Source organism: Populus trichocarpa, chromosome 18 (assembly GCF_000002775.5).
Source record: "Populus trichocarpa isolate Nisqually-1 chromosome 18, P.trichocarpa_v4.1, whole genome shotgun sequence".
NCBI lineage: Eukaryota > Viridiplantae > Streptophyta > Magnoliopsida > Malpighiales > Salicaceae > Populus > Populus trichocarpa.
Window position 1 is genome coordinate 960,503 of NC_037302.2, and position 22,841 is coordinate 983,343.

Below are 22,841 nucleotides of genomic sequence, written 5' to 3' on the forward strand. Positions count from 1 at the left end.
ATCCTGTTCTTGCATGTGGATCATTATAACTGTAATTATAGTTTCTTGTGATTGAACCAGTGGCTTAATAAGCTATTGCATTATTAAACTCCACTAATAATCAAGAAGAGAATATACATAAAAAGGAAAATGAAATGGAAAAAAAGAAAATTTAAATTGATTTTATGATATGAGCACAACCCTTGTAATTTATGCTAGATGGCGTTGGAGTTAGAATTTTTTCCCAAAACCTATTCAATTCCTCTCGCACTATATAGGCTTGGGGAAAAAAAAACTACTCGCCAGAGACTTTTTGTTATTCTAGATAGCTAATATTTATAATTGAAAATAAATTTTATATTTCAAATAAATCGGTAAATACATATAAAGAGAATATAAAAAGTAATAAACGAAAATAAACTTGAGTATAAAAAATATTTTTTTGAAGCTAAAACCCATATCTTATCCTGTCAGATAAGAATATTAATTATGTTTTTTTTTGTTTTGATGATTTTCACTATTAATTAAAAAAAAAGTTTTAGAATAGCATAGTTTTTTTAAAAATTATGAAATAATTTTTCACCTGTGCTATTATTTTTTTTTCTAATCAGCACAAATCCCCATTAGTTAATGGGAGGATCATACAGTAAAAATAAACAGAGAATGACAAGAAATTTTAGAGGATCAAAGTAACACAAAATTACAACTAAAGTGACCAAATAATATATAATTTCAACAATAATGGCTCATCATGTAATTTCCCACAACCCCCACTCACCATAAAAATAAACAGAGAGGGGAAAAAATCATGACAAGAAATTTTAGAGGACCAAAGTAACACAAAATTACAACTAAAGTGACCAAATAAATATATAATTTCAACAATAATGGCTCATCATGTAATTTTCCACAACCGGGGCCATAATACCCTCACTCATCCTTACACTTCACTCTCATGCCAAAAAAGAGTCCCAACACAGAGAAAAGAATTCCTACGGAGAGAGATAGGGGGTGGGAGAGAGAGATAGCCTTAAAAAACATCATGCACCCAACCAAACAGAAACACCGGAGCTCCGGTCCGGAATCAACAACCTCCAGATCATCATCAACACCCGGTTGGATCACCGAATCGATCAACGGTGGATCACTTCGCCACGTGGACTTACACACTGGTGTTAACGGATGGGCGTCACCGCCAGGTGATCTTTTCTCTCTCCGTTCAAAAAATTACTTCATCAAAAAACAGAAATCCCCCTCCGGCGACTACCTACTCTCACCCGCCGGTATGGACTGGCTCAAATCGAGCACAAAACTCGACAACGTACTCGCTCGTCCAGATAATCGCGTGGCAAACGCCTTAAAGAAAGCACAATCCCAAAATAAGTCCCTCAAGTCCTTCATTTTTGCTATCAACCTTCAAGTCCCCGGTAAAGACCAACACAGCGCCGTTTTCTACTTCGCATCGGAAGATCCTCTACCGTCCGATTCCCTCCTATATAGATTCATCAACGGCGATGATGCATTTCGGAATCAACGGTTCAAGATCGTGAACCGGATTGAAAAGGGTCCATGGGTGGTGAAAAAAACGGTAGGAAATTACAGCGCGTGTTTATTAGGTAAAGCGTTAAATATTAATTACCATAGGGGTGGGAATTATTTCGAGATTGATGTTGATGTTGGCAGCTCGAAAATTGCTGCGGCAATTTTGCATCTCGCATTGGGGTACACGGCGCATGTCACCATCGATATGGGGTTTGTCGTGGAGGCGCAGACGGAGGAGGAGTTGCCGGAGAGGTTGATTGGGGCAATCAGGGTTTGTCAGATGGAAATGTCGACGGCGCGTGTTGTTGATTCCCCGTCGACGGGTTTGGCGCGTGGGTCGGGGTTTGCTAAGGTGGAGCATCATTTGTCAGGCGATGAAGAGGAGGATTGAAGGGCTGGAGTTGGCTGGTATTTCTTTTTTTATTATTTAGTTTTGGGATTTGGGTTTTTTTTTTATCCCTTACCAAGTTACAAGGGGGATTGGTGGTTGTTGTAGATAATAATAATAATAAAAAAAATGGTTGAAAATAACAATGTTGGGATTTTATATTTTAAAAAAATCCAAAATATAAATGACCAAAAACAATGTCGGTTTCTTCTCTCCCCCATGTGACTTTTTATGCTTAATTAGTCGATTCGTTCAGGATTTTCTATATAATTAATTATATTTCTTTTTAAATTAGATAAATGACATTGTTTTAAAATTAATCTACTAAATCATGGGTTAATTTAGTTGGCCGTGTTAAATATTACGATAAAAGCAAGAGGCCAACCATGTGCAGCATGTGGCTGGCCACGATAAGCTTTAACGGGTGTTAACAGCAACGGTCTATATTATTTTTAGAAAGTTTTTTTTCTTTGAAAATAAATTAAAATAATTTTTAATTTATTTTTAATATTAGAATATAAAAATAGTTAAAACGGGTCTCGTGAACGGGAGGGTTATTTTGCAAGAGTACGTTGCCTTGGAGTAATGTGGTTGTCATGGTTAGGTGTGGCGTGATTTGGTGCCTTCCCTTCGTGATGTCAGGCTTTGATGTGTTTTGGGGACATTATGCACTGTGTAGATATTTGTGGTAAGTGTCAATTTGTCCAGATGGGAAATGGGATCGTGGATCATCAAGCGGTCAACATTTTCGCCTCTTTTTGGGATTCCGATCTGTATGGTCGATATAGATCCTTGATTCAAGCCCAGTTCATGTTCTTGTGATGAAATGTTCTGTGTTGTTTTTTCCTCCTTCTGAGCTAAGCATGCACTTGATTATTAATGCCTGTTGTTATTACCTATAAGAGACACGTGGGAAAAAAAAGGAAGTTTAAGGGCTAATAATTCAACATACAATGATAGTGAAAAAAATATTTTTAATAAAAAATCGATTATCTTATAGAAAGATATATATAAAAAAATTGTGAAAAAAATTTTATAATTGTAAAACAATTAAAAAACAAAATTATATAGATTTTAATAAAAACTTCCTTTTAAAACCTTGGTTAATAAAAAAATTATAATTTTTAGTTTTTTTTTAATATATCTTTTCAATCAACAATCATAAAAATTACCAGAATACGTAACATATACTAAATCACGAGTAAAGATTTTCCATTCTTAGCTCAATTTCTTGTCGAGTTAAAAGAAATATTTCTTTATACCTTGTTATCCTTGAAACGGACACGAGAGTTCAACTTTACTTGGCGAAGACTTCCCATTCCTCTTTAGCTCAATTTCATATTGATTTTAAAAATATTTCTTTTGCCTTTACACCTTGTTATCCATGGAAGGACAAGGAGAGCCCAACTTTACATGCTTACCTAATTGTTTTTTTTTTATAGCCCACGAGTGAATCAAGAATCTATATTTTATTCGGATTGTGTCACTAAGCTATAACTCGTCTCATGGTTAATTAGTTACAAAATTATCCATATGTAATTAAAGTGAAAAAAATAATTTAGTAACGGGTAGCTCAACTGGTCATACATTAAGTTTATTCCTCAATAATCACGAGTTCGAATCCTTTCAGGGTCATTGAAGGCTTACATGGTAGTTAATTTTAGGATCCATGAGATTAGTCGAGGTGCGCACATGCTGACCCGAACATCCATGTTAATAATAATAAAAAAAAATTAGTTTTAGAACACAAATATTATTTCTATGATACATCGAATTATTTAAAAATAAAAATCTTTTTAAAATCTAAGTATTTAGAGCTTTATTCTAAATGTTTATCTAGTGGTTAAAAAAGTATACTTATTAATTCTTTTTTTTTTTAAAAAAAAAATTGAAACCTTGAAGTAAGCTTTCTGAAAGATTTATTAAGAAAATACAGTTCTAAGATGGCCCGAAAAAATAATTTAATCTTCAATTGATTAGAAAACAGTTCTTCTACAAGAAGTGGAGAATAAAATCTTTTTACTCTCCTATTTCTTTCTATATTCTTCTTTGCTTTTCCTATTGTCCTCAGATAGAGTTGGATCAGCCGCCCACCTTCACAAACCAATCAAGAACTTTGGGTTGGCAATTACAAAAAGAAAAGCTTAGAACTTTTATAATGAACACGAGTGCACATGATTTTGAGCATGGCTACCTCCATAGCCAAAGATCATGAAAAAGAAAAAAGAAAGATTGTCTTTCTGCATTTGATTTGATTTGATTGTACAAACTCCTTTAAACTGCCATGAGTAATTGTTTGGCCGTTTTCTCTCATTGTGGGGGGTTCAATAACCAAATAAAGTGATTATTTTGCTATTTTTTTTTTTTATAATAAGATCGAGATGGTAATATATTGAATTGATTTGGATTTTATAGTTTTTATTTATAAAATTAAAAACTTTATATTTATAAAATTATTTTTTTATTTTAATATTTGATGTTACAAATTTTTTCTTTGCCGCAATAAGACGAACCTGCTTGGACTGTTCTTGTGATTTCCCCTCAATTCTTTTACCGTTGTTATTCTGGGGCTGAAATTGAATGCTTTGGGAATTGGGACAGAATGAGATCCTTCAAGAAACAGGCAGGCTGGCATTGACAACACTTAAAGTTGTGGCCATGCCAACAATCTTGACAAATGACAATTGAAAGCTTGAATGGACAAAAAACATGACGCCGCCAAGTCTTTTTAGCAATTATGACAAATATTTTCATGGCTGTCGAATTGTCCCCAACTTTTACGGGCAGCTTGTAGTAGTGGTGGATTGCATCTTTTCTTTCTTTTTGCTTTTAGGCTAGGCTTCATGTCTTCAACTTTGTTTTCCTCGCTACGAATCAAATTAAATTTTTTTAAAGGTTAAAAAAATATTTAGTTATTGATAATATATTTTTAGTATTTTTTCTTAATTATATGGGATTAATTTGAAATAATTTGATTAATTTAAAAGGTCAAAATATAATCCAGATTAATCTACTAAACCTGCAACCCGAGTCATTATAAGACCAAAATAACTTGATGGTAAACAAATTAAAACAAATTATAATGTCTAATTTCTTATCAAACTAGTATTGAAAGATAAAATTAAAAAAAATATTTGATTAAAAAAATATAAAAAATAACTTATGTCAAACAGAGTTAACTTATTAAACTCATAACTAGAAGTCATTAGATGAGAATAATCTCATATAAAAAGCAAAAAAAAAAAAAAAAAAACAAAGCTTAATTTTCAATCAAACCAACATTAAAGGATGAAATTAAAAAAAAATCAATTGAAAAAAAAACTTTAATCAACCAAGTTAACCCGTCAAACCCGCATTTCGAGTCATGAAAAAGAGATAATCTTATAGAAAATAAATTAAAAAAATTACAAAGCTTAATCCTCAATAAATTTAATATTAAATAATAAAATAATAAAATAATTAAAAAAGGGAAACAAAACACTAATTCCTATTGTTTTGTGAGTAACAGTACAATATGAACCCATTCTCTTTTAATTTAATTTTCTTTTCCTTTATTTTTGTTAATGTTTTCTAATCCTTGGGCTCTTATTGTCTGCGGCTTGCTTTATCATTGTATGTCGGCTGGAACCTCATTCGTAATACCAAATGATACCATTGCATTTTTATTTTATTTTTAAATTTGAATATTATCTTAAGATTTTGAATTAGGCTGTACAGGATATCATCAAGCCACTCGAGTTGACTGTTTCAACTTGTAACTAGCAGATATGTACAAATCCTCCTATAATCAAGCAATAAAAATTTAAAATAGCTCCTTATCTTTTATCCTTCACTTATGTAACAAATTATTAGCTTCGTCTGATATATACATTTTTTTTTTAATTAACATGGGTATCTAGACTAGTTTGCTCGTATCTCGACTAATCCCACGAGCCTTAAAGTTAACGATTATGTAAGCCTCCAGTGACCCCGAGGTTTGTGGAATACGAACTGATGACTTTTAAAAAGCAGACTCAGAACCTGATCAGTTGAGTTATACTCATCAAGGTTTATACATTTGTATTTTTGTTATATGAGATATTATATGAGATAAGGATAAAAGATAAGAAGCTATTTAATTTAAATTCTTGTTGCTTGATCATAGGAGGATTTGTGCGTATCTGCCGATTACAAGTTGAAATAATCAACTTGTTTTGAGTGGATTGGTGATATTCTTTACAGGTGAGAGATATAAAATAATAAAGAGTTAAATTGATTTTATTTTCTAAAATAATCATTCGGTTCTGATAACATTACACGTACAGGAGAATTCTAATTCTTTTATAGCCTATTTTAGCCTTTTATTGTCCTTCATGTGAATTACATGGATCAATCAAATTCATTACTAAAAAGTAACTAACAAATATTTAAAATTTTTAAGCTTTAAAACCACGACGAGGAAAGCCCTCCTCTGTTCAAGAACTTATTCCCATGCAGGTAAACACTCACTGATCTCTTCTTCACACTTAACTCTAGTTTGTTTCAGCTTACAATGCTGATGGATCTTCTTCTATGAATTTGCTTCATTTTTCCGAATAATTTTAGCTACAACTACGTACCAGCCTACTCATAGATCGACCACCTCTTCTGTCCTCTGCTGATAATTTCCAAAATCTGCTAAATTTCCATCATTCCCCTTTAAATGCCAAGCACAATATTGTCATACCTTTCACAGGGGCCAAGCCAAAATTAACACCCGAACCATCAATCTCCACCGCTGAAGAAGATACTAATCTTCAGTAAAGTAACGTAATATTGCCATTGCTACAATTACTAAAATCATAGCATGGCTGCAAGTCGAATCGGTGATGGTTGTAGCCTTGGTAAGAATTTCATAGCCTTTGAGACATCGTCACTGAAGCTGAGATAATTAACTGGTTGAGCTGGAGGATGATGGTAAGCAATGCGAGAAAATGTTCTTGCACTTGTTGGTGGTTTGTGATGGTAAGGCTATCCCCTCCTCCATCCAGCCTAGTCCTAGCAAACTGGTTGTACCATAGAATTTGCCTGCATTCTGTTAGCCAAACCCTAACACAAAGTTTTCAACACTTCCGATGATCGATGTAATGGCTAGCGTTACTATGGTAAGAAATCCTTTGGTGGATAAGTGATTGTGTAATATTTAATAATAATATAAATTATATCTTGGACCATATAATTTAATAATTTAAATTTTTAAGTTGAGATGGTTATTTGACATGACATCTGCAAGTTTCAAGTCCAAATATTTGAGGGGTATGTTAGAGAATAATTTCACGTGAGAGGACATGTTAGAAAATAATATAAATTATATTTTGAAACCTTACCTAACAACTTAAACTTTTGAGTTGAAATTGTTATTTAACAAGTAACTACATATACTCGAGGAAGAGCAATCCTTTACACCTTTTACATAGATAGTTAAATACTAGTTTGTAGCTGTCAAAGAACCATCTCAACCCAATAGCTTAAACTATTATGTGAGGTCATATTATATGATTTATATTATTTTCTAACACACTTATTCAAGTGAAAACACTTTAGGCTTGAAACTTGCACATGCCCACACTCTTTGTGCTTAATTTTTATTAAATAAATAAGGATGATGAGATTCGAACTCGTGATCGTTTGATCATCAATGCTTTGATACCATGTTAAAGAAACATTTCAACCCAATAGCTTAAGTTGTTAGATAAGATCCTAATATATGATATATATTATTCTCTAACACTAACTGGGAAATTAAGCGTTTCTTTGGTATTATGTTAATTTTTATAATTATAGTTTGCAAAAACAAGCTAAAAAAACAAGATACAAATTATATTTTTTTAAATTTAAATTTTTAGCATAATTTAAGATAAAAAAACAGGTTGAAATAATAAAAACTAAACAACTTTTGAAGTTGTGGTTAACCTAAAAACAACTTAAACAGCACCAAATCATAATAGCAAACAGAGCTTAATTATCATACAAAACATTTTAACTGGAATCTACGCTCTTTACCTGATTGATATAATGTACCATATTATTATTTTTGATCTGTTTGGTTCACACGGATCATGTGTTTCCATAAATTTACGTATGTACATACTGGCCATATAAATTTAGAATATGAACTAATTAACACATATACTAAACCGTGTGGGGGAATCACTGTTCCCCCACACACATTTCACTGTGGATTACAACAGTAATCCACAGTGATTCTTCCCCACTTCTTTTTTTTTTTTTAACTTTTCCCTTTTACTTTTCCTTTTTTTTTTTGTTTTTTTTTCAAATTTTTTTTTTCAAAATTACTTTTTTTTTTCAACTTTCCTAATTTTTTTTTCATTTATTTTTTCTTTTGTTTTTTTCAAAATTATTTTTGTTGATTTTACTTTTTAAATATTGACCTGGTTAAAATTTTTGCTTTGTAATTTTTTTCTTGAAAATACTGTGGATTGCTGCGATGTTTTTCCACATAGTTTTTCTATTTTATTTCTTTATTTTAAAAAATTATATTTTTCGATTTTTTTTTAATATGAAGCTGATTGAGAATTTAGTTTTGTAATTTTTTTTTAAAACATTGTTTATTGCTACAGTGTTTCTCTGCATGATTTTTTTTATGATTTTCTCTAAAATTATCTTTTTTTATTTTATTTTTTAATATTGAGCTGGTTAAAAATTACAGTTACAATATGTGAGGAAAGCACTTTAACTTTCCTCGAAAATTACTGTTGGTTGCTACAGTGTTTTTTCCCACATGGTTTTTTTCTGTTTTCGTTATGTTTTTCCCTAAAATTATCTTTGTCAATTTTATTTTTTAAATATTAAGCTGGTTAAGAATTGTAATTACAAGTAAATACAAGTTTTTCCTCAAAAAACACTATGGATTGATACAATTTTTCCTCACATAGTTTTTTTCCAGTTTCTTTTGTGTTTTCTTTTTTTGTAATATTTTTTTCCAAAATCATTTTCGTCGATTTTATTTTTTTAAATATTGAGTTGGTTAAAATTTAACTTTGTAATAAAGCTTAATCATGTGGGGAAAGTATTGTAGCTTTGCTCATAAAACATTATGGATTGCTATAGTGTCTCTCCGCATAGTTTTTTTTGTTATAATTTTTTTCAAATTATCTTTTTCAATTTTATTTTTTTGATATTGAGTTGTTTGTGAATTACAATTACAAGTCATTACAAATAAGGCTAAATCATGTGGGGAAGCACTGTAGCTTTCATCACAAAACACTGTGAATTGCTATAGTGTTTCTAACATGATTTTTTTCCCTTTTTTTAGTGTTTGTTTTTTTTTCCCTAAAATTATCTATGTTGATTTTTTTTTTAATATTGAGCCGATTAAGAATTTAGCTTTGTTATTTTTTTTTATTTAAAACACTGTGAATTGTTGTAGTGTTTTTCCATGTGATTTTTTTATGATTTTTTCCAAAATTATCTTTGTTGATTTTTTTTTAATATTGAGTTGATTAAGAATTATAATTACAATAAAGTTAAATCATATGAGAAAAGCGTTGTAGTTTTTCTCACAAAACACTGTAGATTGCTATAATATTTCTCTAAATAGTTTTTTAGTTTATTTTATTGGGAAAAACGCTGTAATTTTCCTCACAAAACATTGTCAATTACTGCAACATCTTTTCTCATGGGTTTTTTTTCCTTCCAAAATTATCTTTGTTGGTTTTTTTTTAATATTAAGTTGGTAGAGAATTTAGCTTTGTATTTTTTTTTTTTGCTTTTTATTAACTCAAAAGCTAAATCATGTGGCGAAATCACTGTATCTTTCCTCACAAAACACTGTAGATTGCTACAAATCATTTTATTCAGTCTCTAAGTTTTTGATCACCAGCACAACTTCCTTTTCCGTCATGAAATATTTGCTCCATCATACCTTTAATTTCTATTACTTATTTAGCGCTGGTTCACAATTATAACACTATCAAATGCATTTGTTTTATAAGCCCGCGGCAGTGCGCGAGCAAGTAATCTCGTTAATTCTAGAATATGTCAACATAATATAAAAAAGTTACGCTGCTACTACTAATAGCACAACCCTTTATTAAAAATATAAAAAAAACAAATATGAAAGTTGCACTATTACAAATGAAGTACCATTTAATGATTGTGCCATAATTTTGAGGATTTTTTTTTAATTTTTAATGAAGTATCATTTAATGATTGTGCTATAACTTTGAGGATTTTTTTTTTAATTTTTAATGAAGTACCATTTAATGATTGTGCTATAATTTTGAGGATTTTTTTTTAATTTTTAATGAAGTACCATTTAATGATTGTGCTATAACTTTGAGGATTTGTTTTTTAATTTTTTTTTTGATGAAGTACCATTTAATGATTGTGTTCCTCTGAGTAGAACAATACATTAAATTAAATTTTCTGAATGTGAGAGTATTAAAAATAATATAAATTATATTTTATAATTTCATATAATAATTTAAAATTTTAGATTATTATAAATTTTTGATATGGTATTATAGTTTAGATAACCAAATAGTCACAAATTTTAATTTTAAAAGGCTTCTATTTAAAGAATTGTGTTAGAAAATAATATAAATCATATTTTGATATCTCATCTAATTGTTTAAATTTTTAGATTAATATAGATACTAACATAACCTATTGAATTTTAATTGGTTATATTTAGGGGTGGAACCAGAAAATAAAATTAAGAGAAGCTAAAATGTTAGTTGTTTTATTATTTAGATTAAAAATATAAATATTATTAAGGGAGGGCTGGATTTTTTTTTCTTTGCAGGGGCCTGTCAGCAGTGGTGGAGCTAGAATTATTTGTTAGAGGGGGCCAAAATTAATATAATAAGATATAATATTTTTTTCTCTGAATATTCAAACAACGGATAACTTTTGACCCAATGAGACTGAAATCGACGAGGATGTTTTTTACCATTCAGCAGATATTCAGACATCAAAGGTTGATATGGTCCCAGATTAATGTATGCCCTTCAAATTTCATCTTGTTAATTAACCGGGTATTCCTAAATTTGAGGATGATTACTTGGATCTCCAATTAAATGAGCAATGTCAATCCTGGTAAGAGGTTGCTTACTAATAAACGCAGGTTTTTTTTGTAAATTGAAGCACATTGGAGCTGCTCAACCATAACTTCAACATTACACATTGGAGTTGGTTCACTAGGCCGAGAGTCATCAATATTTGTTTTTCAAAAAAAAAATCAATTCTTCTTATTTTGTTCATGGTTTAACCTAAGATCAAAACATATATCGTAAGAAAAAATTAATAATTTTGATGGTTCTGCTAAAAACAAAACATAAAAAAAATCCAAACATAATCAAAACAAACCAATAAAATATATCTAATTAATTAGAAACAAAATCATTATAACAAGAATTCAAAAAACAATTGGTAGAACTAGCAGATCTGAGAAAAAAAAGAGCAAAAATGATAGAATTATAAAAAAACCTCATCAAATTACTAACAAACATCTCAAAACAAAACAAAAATAGATTTTAAATTTAAATTACCTTGTTTTGCTTGATGAAAGATAAATTTATTAATAACTCTGCTTCAATTTATTTATAGAAAAATTTTGCTCGTAATTTGTGTTTTTATTTCTCTGTTTAATCGGCCGCATGATTTATATTAGGATAAATTGATGGCTACTTGGCTCTGTTTTTTATTTCACAAAGTAATTTCTTTATATTTTTTTCTTTCCACGTAATAAGGCCACAATATGCCAAGAGTAAATTGTAAATCAAAAGTAAAATCAGTGTAATAAGGCCACCTTAATCTCTGGGTAATGAAAAAAATTAAAATGTTTTAGGGGGGTCCGGGCCCTGCTTGCCCCCCTTCCTTCCACCCCCTGTCTCCGCCAGGGTTACATTACTCCCAATTAATAACATAACTTGGGATCTACTTCTACTATTTATCCGATTTTTTGAAACATTTCATTCAATCTCATTCAAAAACATTTCATTTCAAGTCAATCTCATTCAAAAACATTTCGTGTTCATTGAAATCACATGATAGATTATTTTGTCGAGTTTGATGGAGCTTCCTTTAAGAGCCAAGTCCATGAGAGCTACTTATAGTCTTGATTTGGCTTTTATAAGCAAGAAAAATCAACGTTGTCATCTTCAATCCTATTCCACACAATAATGGAGACAAGTCACCTTGACTTGCATTTCTTAAGGTCAGTCTTCCATAATCTCTGGCTGTGATCGTCCATATTTGCTTATACCATAATGTCGTTTCTTTGTTTTGCTTCCTTTGTATACATAAAAGAAAATAAATTGCGACTGATTCTGGGAATTTTTTTCTTATGAACAACACAAAGATCATCACACGTTTCTAAACAAGTGTAAGCAGTTACTGTTCTTAATTCTAGCTAGTTTTTATTTATAGAGCAAGCATGAAGTAGGCTCTAGAAAGAACCCCAGTGTCTTGGCAAACGTATATGTACGATAGCTAGGAGATTATGCAATCCAGTACAAGCCATTGTAATACAAAATAAAACAGCAAGCAAAAAGACTCTAGCAGCTGACATTATTCTCGCCTTCTCCTCCACTCGGAAGATAGATCGATGACGTTAGTGTTTCGTCTTCACATGAATCTGAGGCTTCACTGTCGACGTCAATACTTACTTTGAGCATAGTGATTCCATTGTCACAACCCAATGTTAAATCAAGGAATTAACTTGGTGCCGTGAAAACATAATTAATGACAAAACTTACTGGCATGACCCTTGCTTGCCTCCAACAGCCCAAACTCTTTGAAGTCCATAATCCAATGTGAGTAGGGGTCTGAAATTTAATAAGAAACATTTAAAAGTTTTAGCAGAATTAAATGTGCAAGGAGTTAAAATTTACATTCTTCTTGTAAGTATGGCATCATGGAAACTTAAAGAACTACAGTTATGTTTACTTACAATCTGGGAACAACTGCTCGAACGGGAATTTACCGGTTTTTTGGATCCCATAGTCGGATGGTATATTATCCTCAGAAGTAGTAATTATGATGTGAAGCTGTGGATGAACACAACATGAAGTGACGTTTGGGTTATGACCTTGCTGACCTTACTGCAAGAATATTAAAACATTCGATCAAAATGAACTTCAGAATAATTAATTTGTCAGAAACTTGAAATTAAAGCTTGTTTAAGGTATTAGAAAGTGCTCACGACATCCTGTTTAAGCATCACCTAGCTAATCTTAATCTTAACTTGCACAAGAATATACAATTAGTCATGTATAACAAACAGTATAAAGTCCATATAGATATTTACCTGGCAATTCTGTGACATTAAAAAGACTTCTCCTTGGTCTAGAATCAATCATGCAAGCTCCAAGTTAATTAGTAATATAAGGACTCAACTAACAAGAACAAGGCAGCAGTCTTACAAATGAGGCATAAGAATAGTAGCTAGTCCTAACCTGTGTCTGGTTGTTCCATATACATACAGTTCCTGAATACAAACCTGCTAGAATCCTGCATATATATATATGGGTGTAAATCATATTTGGACTTAGCACACAAATATTGAAGTTATAGAATAGATGGGGAAAATAAATCTTGGTTACCATGGTTTTGTTGGATGTGGATCTACAGATTTTACCCTTTCAGATAATTCTCTAAATTCTTGCTGTATCAAGAAACATATATGTATTTAAGAAATTAATGATAGGTTTTCACATACATGCAAAATCTTTGTGAAGCAATTTAATAAGTTGCAGAACACAAAAGAGTGGCCGAGAATAAGCACCGCAATATTGAATGACGGAACCTGCCCCATACCAGATGAGATGCAACGCAGTTAGTATAAAAAGGAAAAGGCAGATTCTTAAAATAAATCCAATAGAATAGAATTGATGGCTATGGTTGAATTTCATTTACATTGTGCTTCTTCCTCGTAATTACTACGTGGAAAATTAGTGCTACAATGATAGAGAAGAGTTAGAAAAGTTCAGAAAGGATAGAATAGGACATGCATCGAGTAAACGCACATCATTTTAAAATGTAAAAAACAAACAGGTAGTCTCTTTAAACTTAACCATTTATTTTTGCTTGCCATTCAATTTATTTTTTAAAATATTTTTTATTTTAAAAAATATTAAATTAGTAATTTTTAAGTATTTTTTAATAATTTTGATACGCTGATGTTAAAAATAAAAATAATTTTTTTTTTAAAAGGTCATTATAATACATTTTAATTGAAAAATACTTTTATAAAATTACTCACCCATTACCAAACTCACATTAATCTCTTAATTTGGTATTAAAAATGATTTAATAGTCTTTTGATCTGCATTGACTATCCTTAATTTAAGTAGTTTTTTTTTTTCCAAAATCTTATTCTTTGCTAAAAAAATTTCCATCTTTAAAACTTTTGTTTATTATGTTTTTCAAAAAAGAATAAGTTGAAAAAGAACATAAAATTAAAAAGAACAGTAAAAAAGGAAAATCAATGTTTGTTGCAATCTCAAACTTAATTATAGGCATTAATTGGTTGAGATGTGAAGTTCTGATGTGTGATTGATATTAATTCTGTTGCATTTTATATTTTCAATTGAAACAATATATTTTGGTTTTGGAACATTTTGGTATATCGTTTCAGTTTTGTTTTTGGATATATATATAAAACTCAAAATATTAATTCAATAAATATAATTTTAATTCAAATTTAAAGATAAATTAACTTGAAATTATATAATTTAAATTTCAAACACAAGTAAAATTGTGGGAGTTGATTTAAAAATAACTTGAATGACTAATAAAAATATAGTTTGACTAAAAAAATTCAAGGCATTTTTTTTTGAAATGTTGAGATGATAACATATTAGATCGACCTGAATCATGAGATCATAAAACGACCTAAGTCTATTCAGGTTAACTCGCAAAATTGATCCATATTATGAGACTGAGATAATTTTATAAAAAACAAACTAAAACAAATGAAAAAGTTTAATTCATAATCAACTAAATATTGAAGATGTTTAATTATGAAACTGAAAAAAAAATCAATTAAAAAATATATAAAAAAACTCGAGTCAACTGGATTAACCCGTCAAACCCGTGATATGTGTTATGAGATTGAGATAACCACAAAAAAACAAACCATAAGAAATCATGAAGTCCAATCTCCAATAAATCAGGTGTTGAAGGATGAAATTAGAAAAAAAATCATTGATTTGTTTTTGAAAAGGAAAAAAAAAACACTTTTTGGCCAAAACAAAACCGAAACTTTTTGGTTGTAATTTGGCTGGCATTACCAGAACAAGTTGAGATTTTGATCAAGATGAAATTTATTCTAGTTTGTTCTGTTTTTTAAACTAAAACAAGATATACCAGTCATTTTGGCCGGAACAAAACAAAATTGACAACTTTCATTTCAATGTATTCTTATTTAGAGGAATCATTAGTCATGTAACCTGCGCTCCGCATCGGGGAATAAGTTTTTTTTAGCCAAAAAATGAAAATGACCATGTTCTTAATGTTTTTTTTGAGAAAAAACCAAATAATAAATTAAAAAGACAATGCACTTATTTAACTAAATAAATCGTTAACCTATGCCTTGTTACAAGTTGTAATTTTGTTTTATTAGAAAAACGAGAGCACATGTTTTTTTTAAAGTCTTTTCTTTTAAAAAAATCATAATCATAAATCAAGAAGCTCACCATGACTTGGGTTATATAATCACTATGTTGTGAGTAGGCAAAAATTATCCCGAGCGCAAAAAAATTTCATATGATGCTAGCATTTTAAAGAACTCAAAAAGAAAATCTAAGACTCAGGTCATCAAGCTGATTGGGTTGAACAATTTTAAATAACTTAGTTCGAACTAAAAAATATAAGGAATAGACTTCTGTCAACATGATTGAAAAATATATAAAAAAAGATAACAAAACAAAAAGTCTTGAGCAAACCTAACAGCCAGGGTCAACAAATCAAATATATGACCTAAAACATGAAATTAAAATGACCCCATAATTAGAAAAGCAAAAAAAAAAATACTAGCACAACAAATATTTGAAAAAAAGTATTTTAAAGAAAGATCAAAGTCAACTTGAGCTAATCTTTTAGATTTATGACAATCAAACACATGACCATTAAAGGCAAACCCGAAATAACAAGGAAACAAGATTCTTAATAAAAAGAATATTGAGGGATGAAATTGAAAAAAAAAAATACAAAACAAAATAAATAGAAATTAAAAAAATTATGACTAAATTCAACATAAAAATTAAACGTTTAGGGAAAATTTAATGAAATTAAATGTTTAGGGATGTAATTTTAAAAAATTAATTAAGAAAATTATTAAAAAAATTAGGATTCAATATGAAATAAACATTAAATAAAAATAAATGCTTAGGAATGCAATTAAAAAAAAAACAAAGAGATTACGAAGAATCTAATGGCTAGCTATTATACACAGGTGTGAAGAGATTTAGTTAAAACATTACTGGGAAATCATACCATGACGAGGCATGCCCGCCCTCTCTGATCAAGAGCTTATTTCCATATAAATACATGCAAACTTTCTCTGCTATACACCCACTAAATATTCTCTAGTTTATTTCTGCTCATCTTATGTTGATGGTTCTTATTATATGAAATTTTACAATGACCACTGCACGATGACGTACTCGGGATTCATTTTTCTTAATTTCTTAGCTAACAACCTTTAGGAGCAAATCCAACCATTCCCTTAGCAACATCATAGATCACCTCGTATGTCTTCTGCTGATAATTTCCAAAAATTGCAAAATCTGAATCACTCCCAGTGTCCGCAAATGCCAAGCACACCTCTTTCAAACCATTCACAGGGATCATGATCCCCGAAACATCGATTTCCACTTCAACTCCACCTTCGAAGAAAATACTAATACCAGGTATCGTAAGAGTGCCATTGCCAATATTGCTGAAGTCATAGCATGGCTGGAAGCTGGATGTTCCATTTGTCAAAGTATAATTTGCCATCATTTCTCGAAAAGCTGAGCCAAGAGCCGAGTATGTCGGGGATGGAAGAAATGTGAAGGTTGTGCCGGAATCGATGATTGTCCGAGAAATCGAACCATTTATTGGTAGTTCTCGGCCACGAACACTAATTCCAACAGTGTTTAGGCCGTACAACTGTTTGAGTTTTGGAGAAATTGGAGTGGATTTTGCAGCCTGAGAGACTTCAACACCGAAACTGAGGTGACCAGTTGAGCTTGGAGATGCTGGTAAGCAATAAGAGAAGAGGTTTTTGTATTTGTTGGTAGTTTGTGATGGTAAGGCTATTGGGGAGCGGCCCAGTCCTAGCAAACCGGTTGTACCATTGAATGTGCCCCGACTCTCTTCGCTACAACCGAACAGGAAGTTTTTGAACACGTCTGAAGATGCAATGGCTAGTGTTTCTGTGGCAAGAAATCCGATGGTGTAGCCACTCCCGTATTGGATTCCATAAAGGCATGTATTGGAAATGCAATCCTGTGCCGCTTCTGCATATGAAAGGTAAACATACGCTAGAAATAGAGTACACATCTCAATCCAAGAATCTTTGTAATATATATATATTTTTAAATTAAACAAGTATATCATTATTATATATATTTGCCTGTTTGCAAGTGTAGTAAATATTATTTTTTAAATTATTTTTTATTTAAAAATATATTTTTTTAATTTATTAATTTGAAGCTAAAAAGAAAAATTTAATTTTTTTTAAAAGTTAAATTACAATACCAAACACCACCATATAGATGAGAAAAGAGATTTTTGCACATTACAATAGATAATGTTCTTAACCATGATCTCAAAATTTTTTATCCGACATCTCAACCATTATGCCATCCTTATGGGTTGATAGAATGGTTCACAAAAGTGTTGTTATACTCGGTCAAGGCTTTACATCATTGGGTCACGAGCTAGCCTATCATGTCAATGGTTTATAATGTTAATATATCTATTAATTGTCAAAATTATCAAAAATGCATTCATAGCACACTAGTAATAGTGTATGTGAAGAGCGTGAAAGTCAGCAATTTTTTTCAACATTTTAACTCAGTAAGCATCGCATATATAAAATCAAAACCAAATTGTATCACTGATGTCATGTTATGGCAAAAACTTTTTGTTGTTGAAAGAGAGACAAGGTTCAAATACTTTGTGACCATCAAGTTCAATCAACTTCTTTAACCGTCTAATTTCAAACCCAGGCTAAGTTCTAAGGTCAATCCCTTAGGTTGACAACACTAGTTTTTAGGATTATTATTTGACCAGCAATAGAACACATCGATGTTCCCCATCCCGGTGTAAATTTAAATTCTTAAATCTAGAATATGTTAAAAGAATACGATAATTACCCTCAGCAATTAACTTGCAAAATTCCGAGGAACACGAAACGTTTTTGTATGAAGTTGATGTGGTTGGATCGAACTTCGGTTGATTTTGCGGAAAACAACCCCCCAAGCATGGCTCGCATTGAGTCCATGTAAGGTCACTACCAGTATCAAATGAGAGGGTGAAATCCTTTTTTGGTGTGCCAAGGCCCACGGTGACAACATATGCACCTCCAGTCGGTACTATAGATGCCGGAATTGTAGTCTGCATCTCCTTAAAAACACCACTGCTTGGGTTCATGGAAAGCCGAACTTGAAATGATTTCACTCGAAGTTGGTCTTGAAGGAGGAATTCGGCTGTTGAGGGAACGTTGATTGTTTTTGGAGCTCCGGTCACTGGAATGCATGGTCCATACTTGTTTACAACTTTTAGGGATGAAGCTCTGTTGAGAACTGAAACACATCACTAAAATTGATAAGAACACTCAAAAGTCTCAAATATATAAGGGTAAAATTTTTAGTTAGACATAAATTCTGTGTACTCAAACATAAAGGAAGATATTAGAGAAGATTTTGACCTCTGGTGGATTGGCTGCAGACATTCGATGGCAGAAGAGAATTGACTCTTACGGTACGAATGTAATTTTTTGTAGTCTCTTTTCCTTCAACGGTAAGCCCTTTCTTCAAAGAGCATAAAGGGCATAGGAGAACAAGAAAAACATAGAGGATAAAGGTAAGTGAGATGGGAGAAAGGGGAGTACTGGCCATGAGAAAGATCGATGTCCCTCACCTAATTATGTTCTCACAAATACCACCACACTATTTTCTTGGCTTAGCCCCAATGGCCTTATATAAGCTAAAATGGACGATCACAGCCAGAGATTATGGAAGACCTGTTAATTAAATCGTTTGGGAATGGAAACAAATAAAAAATTAGCTTAGAGACATAAATACAATGTTTAAATGTTTATAAAGTGTTTATTTGTTTTATATACATAGAGAAAACAACTTAATGATACAATTAAGTCTACTAAATATCTGAAAAAAAAAAAAAAAGAAAAGACCAAAGTGAAAAATTACATTTGTTTTGTACATTTTTTTATCTGTATAGTAATTACAAGTTCATATAGACTTGAGATATCATAATGTTTTAACATTATGATTGTTAATGAAATTGTATGATAGTTAATGAAACAATTATATTTTGAATTAAATTGAATAATTACTATTTAGTTTTATCCTAATAATTATAAATTAATTATAAAAATTAAAAGAAATAAACTAAAAGAAATAATAATCTCACTAACATATTAAGTTCCAAGTGGCCAAATACCAAATATTATCTTTTTAATATTATAAATATCAGTGTATAATAGTATTAGAAAGCTCATTAAAAAAAATCATCCATCATAAATTTTATTAAATTTACTACACAATAAAAATCTACACTTACAAACATCTAATTTTTTTTTAATATAACATAAGAATATTTTTCTAGAGAGAGAGCAGAGTGAGCAGCCTTATCTCCACGGGAGGCCTTATGTCACTGAGTAATGAAAGCAGCGGGATGAATGGACTACTTCAAAGCATCCCTGGAAGTTAGGCAAGCCAGGATCCTCTCCAGCTAGTCTTTCACTCCAAGGAATGCGGATGCTATTAAAGAAGAAGAGGCACGTAAGTCCTGAGAAGCATTCTATTCGAATATATATAAACCTTTAAATCGGCCAAGATTGGTGAAAGAGTACACAGTAATTAAGCCAAACTCGGTTATAAATTCTTCTCTATTCACTTGCAAACTACTACAACAATAACAACCTAAAGAAAAGCAAGTCAAGGCGAATTGTCTCCCTTATTGTGGAATACGATTGAGGAAGACATTGTTGACTTTTCTTGCTTATAATTAATCCATCTTGTTAAAGCCAAAGAAAGACTATAATCTAACGTGTGATATATGATATTTTTCTTCGCCCTGTGGAATTCTTACTTCATTCGCAATCATAAAATCACACCTTATCTCGTTCGGTTTGTCACTCAATATCTCTGCTCCACTAACTAGTTCTCACATATCCTTTTCGAGAGACTTAATCTTCGAGCTTTCATCGGAGGGATTGCATTATCATAAAAAAACTTTTTCTCTAGCCAATCAACCGCTAATATCAATTGTTGTGGAAAAAATATTGTGTGGAGACGAGGTCTGCCTTATCTTTCAGGGTCCCTAGCTCGACATTTGTTTTATTATTGGAAGAAAAGTCGAATTATACAAGAATAGCTATAAAAGTCGCTGTGTAACCATTAATGAAGATCAAATAACACTGGAGTACATGGCTCTCATAAATGTACTGTAAGCAAAACAAAAGAAATGCAAACTGTTTTTTGAAAAAAAAGGAAAGAACGAAAGAAAAGAAAATAAAAGAAAAAAGAGTGAAATACAAAAGATATAGAATATTTAATTCATTTGTGGCATGCAGAGGGAATTCGTAATTATTAGTCGTCGTAGGGCAAAATTATTTTTCTCGAGTGAGTAAAAAATGATATTCAGCTATTCTAAACGTGTTTTTAAAAAAAAAAAATCAGCGACTTGAATCGAATAAGTTGATTTTATTTTAATATATTAAAAAAAAAAAAGAAATTACAATAGATGTGTCATAACTCAATTTTTAATATTTTTATTTTAATTATTTTTATTTTCTAAAAAATAATGAAAAACAAGTAAAAATAAAATAATTGAAGAATGAATTAAAATTTAGGTTAAGAGTAAAGATTTAATTAAACCCTTGACTAGTTTAATTAATTAAATCAATGGTTTAATTGGAGAATTGATTTAATTAAAATTTAGATTATTTTAATTAATGAAATTAAGAGTTTAATTGAAGAATTAATAAGTTTGAGGACTTAATTAAACTTTGATTTAATTAATTAAATAAACTCAAGGATTCAATTGAATTTAATCCAAGGGCACAATTAGAAATCAATTGTTTCTGATTAGGATCCCAATTGTTAAGTTTAAACTGTTTAGGGACTAAATTGAAAAACAGCCATGCCCAAGGACACAACGGCGCCGTTTTGGAAGCATTGTTCATCGTCTCCTACGTTTGCGCGGATGAAGCCGATTCAACAGGAAATCTGCAGCAAATCATGGACCACGTCTCTTGCCCATGATCCCGTTCGTGATTTGAATAACAGTCCTGCAAAGGCAGGACTGGTTGAGGGGCAAGTTTCTCTACAAAAGGGAGAAGAAAACCCAGAACAAGGGGCCGAAAAGGAGAGGAGAAAAACAGAACCAGGGGGGAAAAAATACAGAACCAGAAGAGAGAACTGGAGCAAAACCCAGAGGAAAAAAACCAGAAAACAGGGGAAGGCAGAGTACGAATTGAAACAAAAGAAAAGCTGAGGAACAACACAGAGAGGATAATTGGTTCTGCCATTGCTTTCATCCCTGCAGAAAACGACCCAAAAATCAGTATCCACAGAAGCCGGCACCTTCGTTCTCGGTTCCTTCATTATCTCAAAATCTGCTGGGAAACGAAAGCAGACCGTGGGAACAGGAGCAAAAAGGGAAGGCAGAAGTAAAGGTATCAAGCAGGCGAAAGTCACCACCAGCGTTGCAGCCATCTTCGCCACTCCAGAAGCAGGTACGCCAGCTCTTCATCCCTTTGCGTTCTTTGAAATTAAATGATCAAAGAACACTGTGCGAAGGTAATTTAATTACCTTCGCACAGTGAATGCACGCGTGAAATCACTTCACGCGTGCTCCACATTTTGCCCAGCCGGGTCACTGGCTTTGGCCAGTGACCCGGGCCGGGCTGGCTGGGTCCAGCCCAGCCCCTATGGGCTGCGCTGGGCCCAGCCCAAAAAAATAAAATAAAAAAATAAAAAAACAAAGATGTGTGTATGTATAAATAAAAAATTAAATATGAATTTATTGTTTTTATTCATTGACGCCAGAGTCCGAATAAAAATATTGATTCAAATTTATTTTATTGTATTTTATTTAAATTACATAAAAATAAAAAATATGCATGCAAAAATAAATAAAATAAAATAAATTTATTGATTTATTCACTGATGCCAGAGTCAGGAATAAAGATACTGATGTAAATTTATTTTATTTTATTTTACTTTTATTTAGTTACATAAAAAATGTGTATGCGTGAAAAATAAATTTATTTGATTTGTTAATTCACTGACGCCAGAGTTAGGAATAAAAAAAAATACTGATTTAGATTTATTTTAATTTTATAGCTGCATAATATTTACCAACGCCAGAATTGGAAATATCCGTAGTTAAATATTTACTGGCGTCAGAGTCAGGAATATTACACGCAAACCATCATAGCATAAACCGACAAAATATTAGCAATTTATGACAAAACCAGCAATGCAGCCTGCCTCAGGCAGGATGTTTAAGGGGTGATAGTATCTTCCCTTTTGCGTAACCAGTCCCGTACCATAGAATCTCTGTTGACTAGTTAGGGTTCCTAGTGACCATAATACTAGGTGGCGACTCCTTAAACAAAACAGTTCCCCATTAAAGAACAGGATGCCAGAAATCCGTTCTTTCCAAAGATTATATAATTTTTTAAGGCCGCCGCGATGTCGGGTGCGACAAG

General features: G+C 31.3%; 2 protein-coding genes across 2 annotated transcripts; one reads left to right on the forward strand and one right to left on the reverse strand.

Moving 5' to 3' along the window:
* The first annotated feature begins 919 nt into the window (after positions 1-919).
* On the forward strand, positions 920-2,122 carry LOC7465446 (protein ENHANCED DISEASE RESISTANCE 2). Its single transcript, XM_002324898.4, has one exon. It carries the CDS (start codon positions 935-937, stop codon positions 1,910-1,912), a length of 978 nt encoding a protein of 325 aa, XP_002324934.3. The 5' UTR covers positions 920-934; the 3' UTR covers positions 1,913-2,122.
* Positions 2,123-16,349: 14,227 nt separating this feature from the next.
* Positions 16,350-19,057, reverse strand: LOC7465444 (aspartyl protease AED1). Its single transcript, XM_024590098.2, has 3 exons — positions 18,810-19,057; positions 18,256-18,684; positions 16,350-17,394 (listed from the first exon to the last, which is right to left on the reverse strand). Exons 1-3 carry the CDS (start codon positions 18,997-18,999, stop codon positions 16,586-16,588), a joined length of 1,428 nt encoding a protein of 475 aa, XP_024445866.2. The 5' UTR covers positions 19,000-19,057; the 3' UTR covers positions 16,350-16,585.
* Between the last annotated feature and the right edge of the window lie 3,784 nt (positions 19,058-22,841).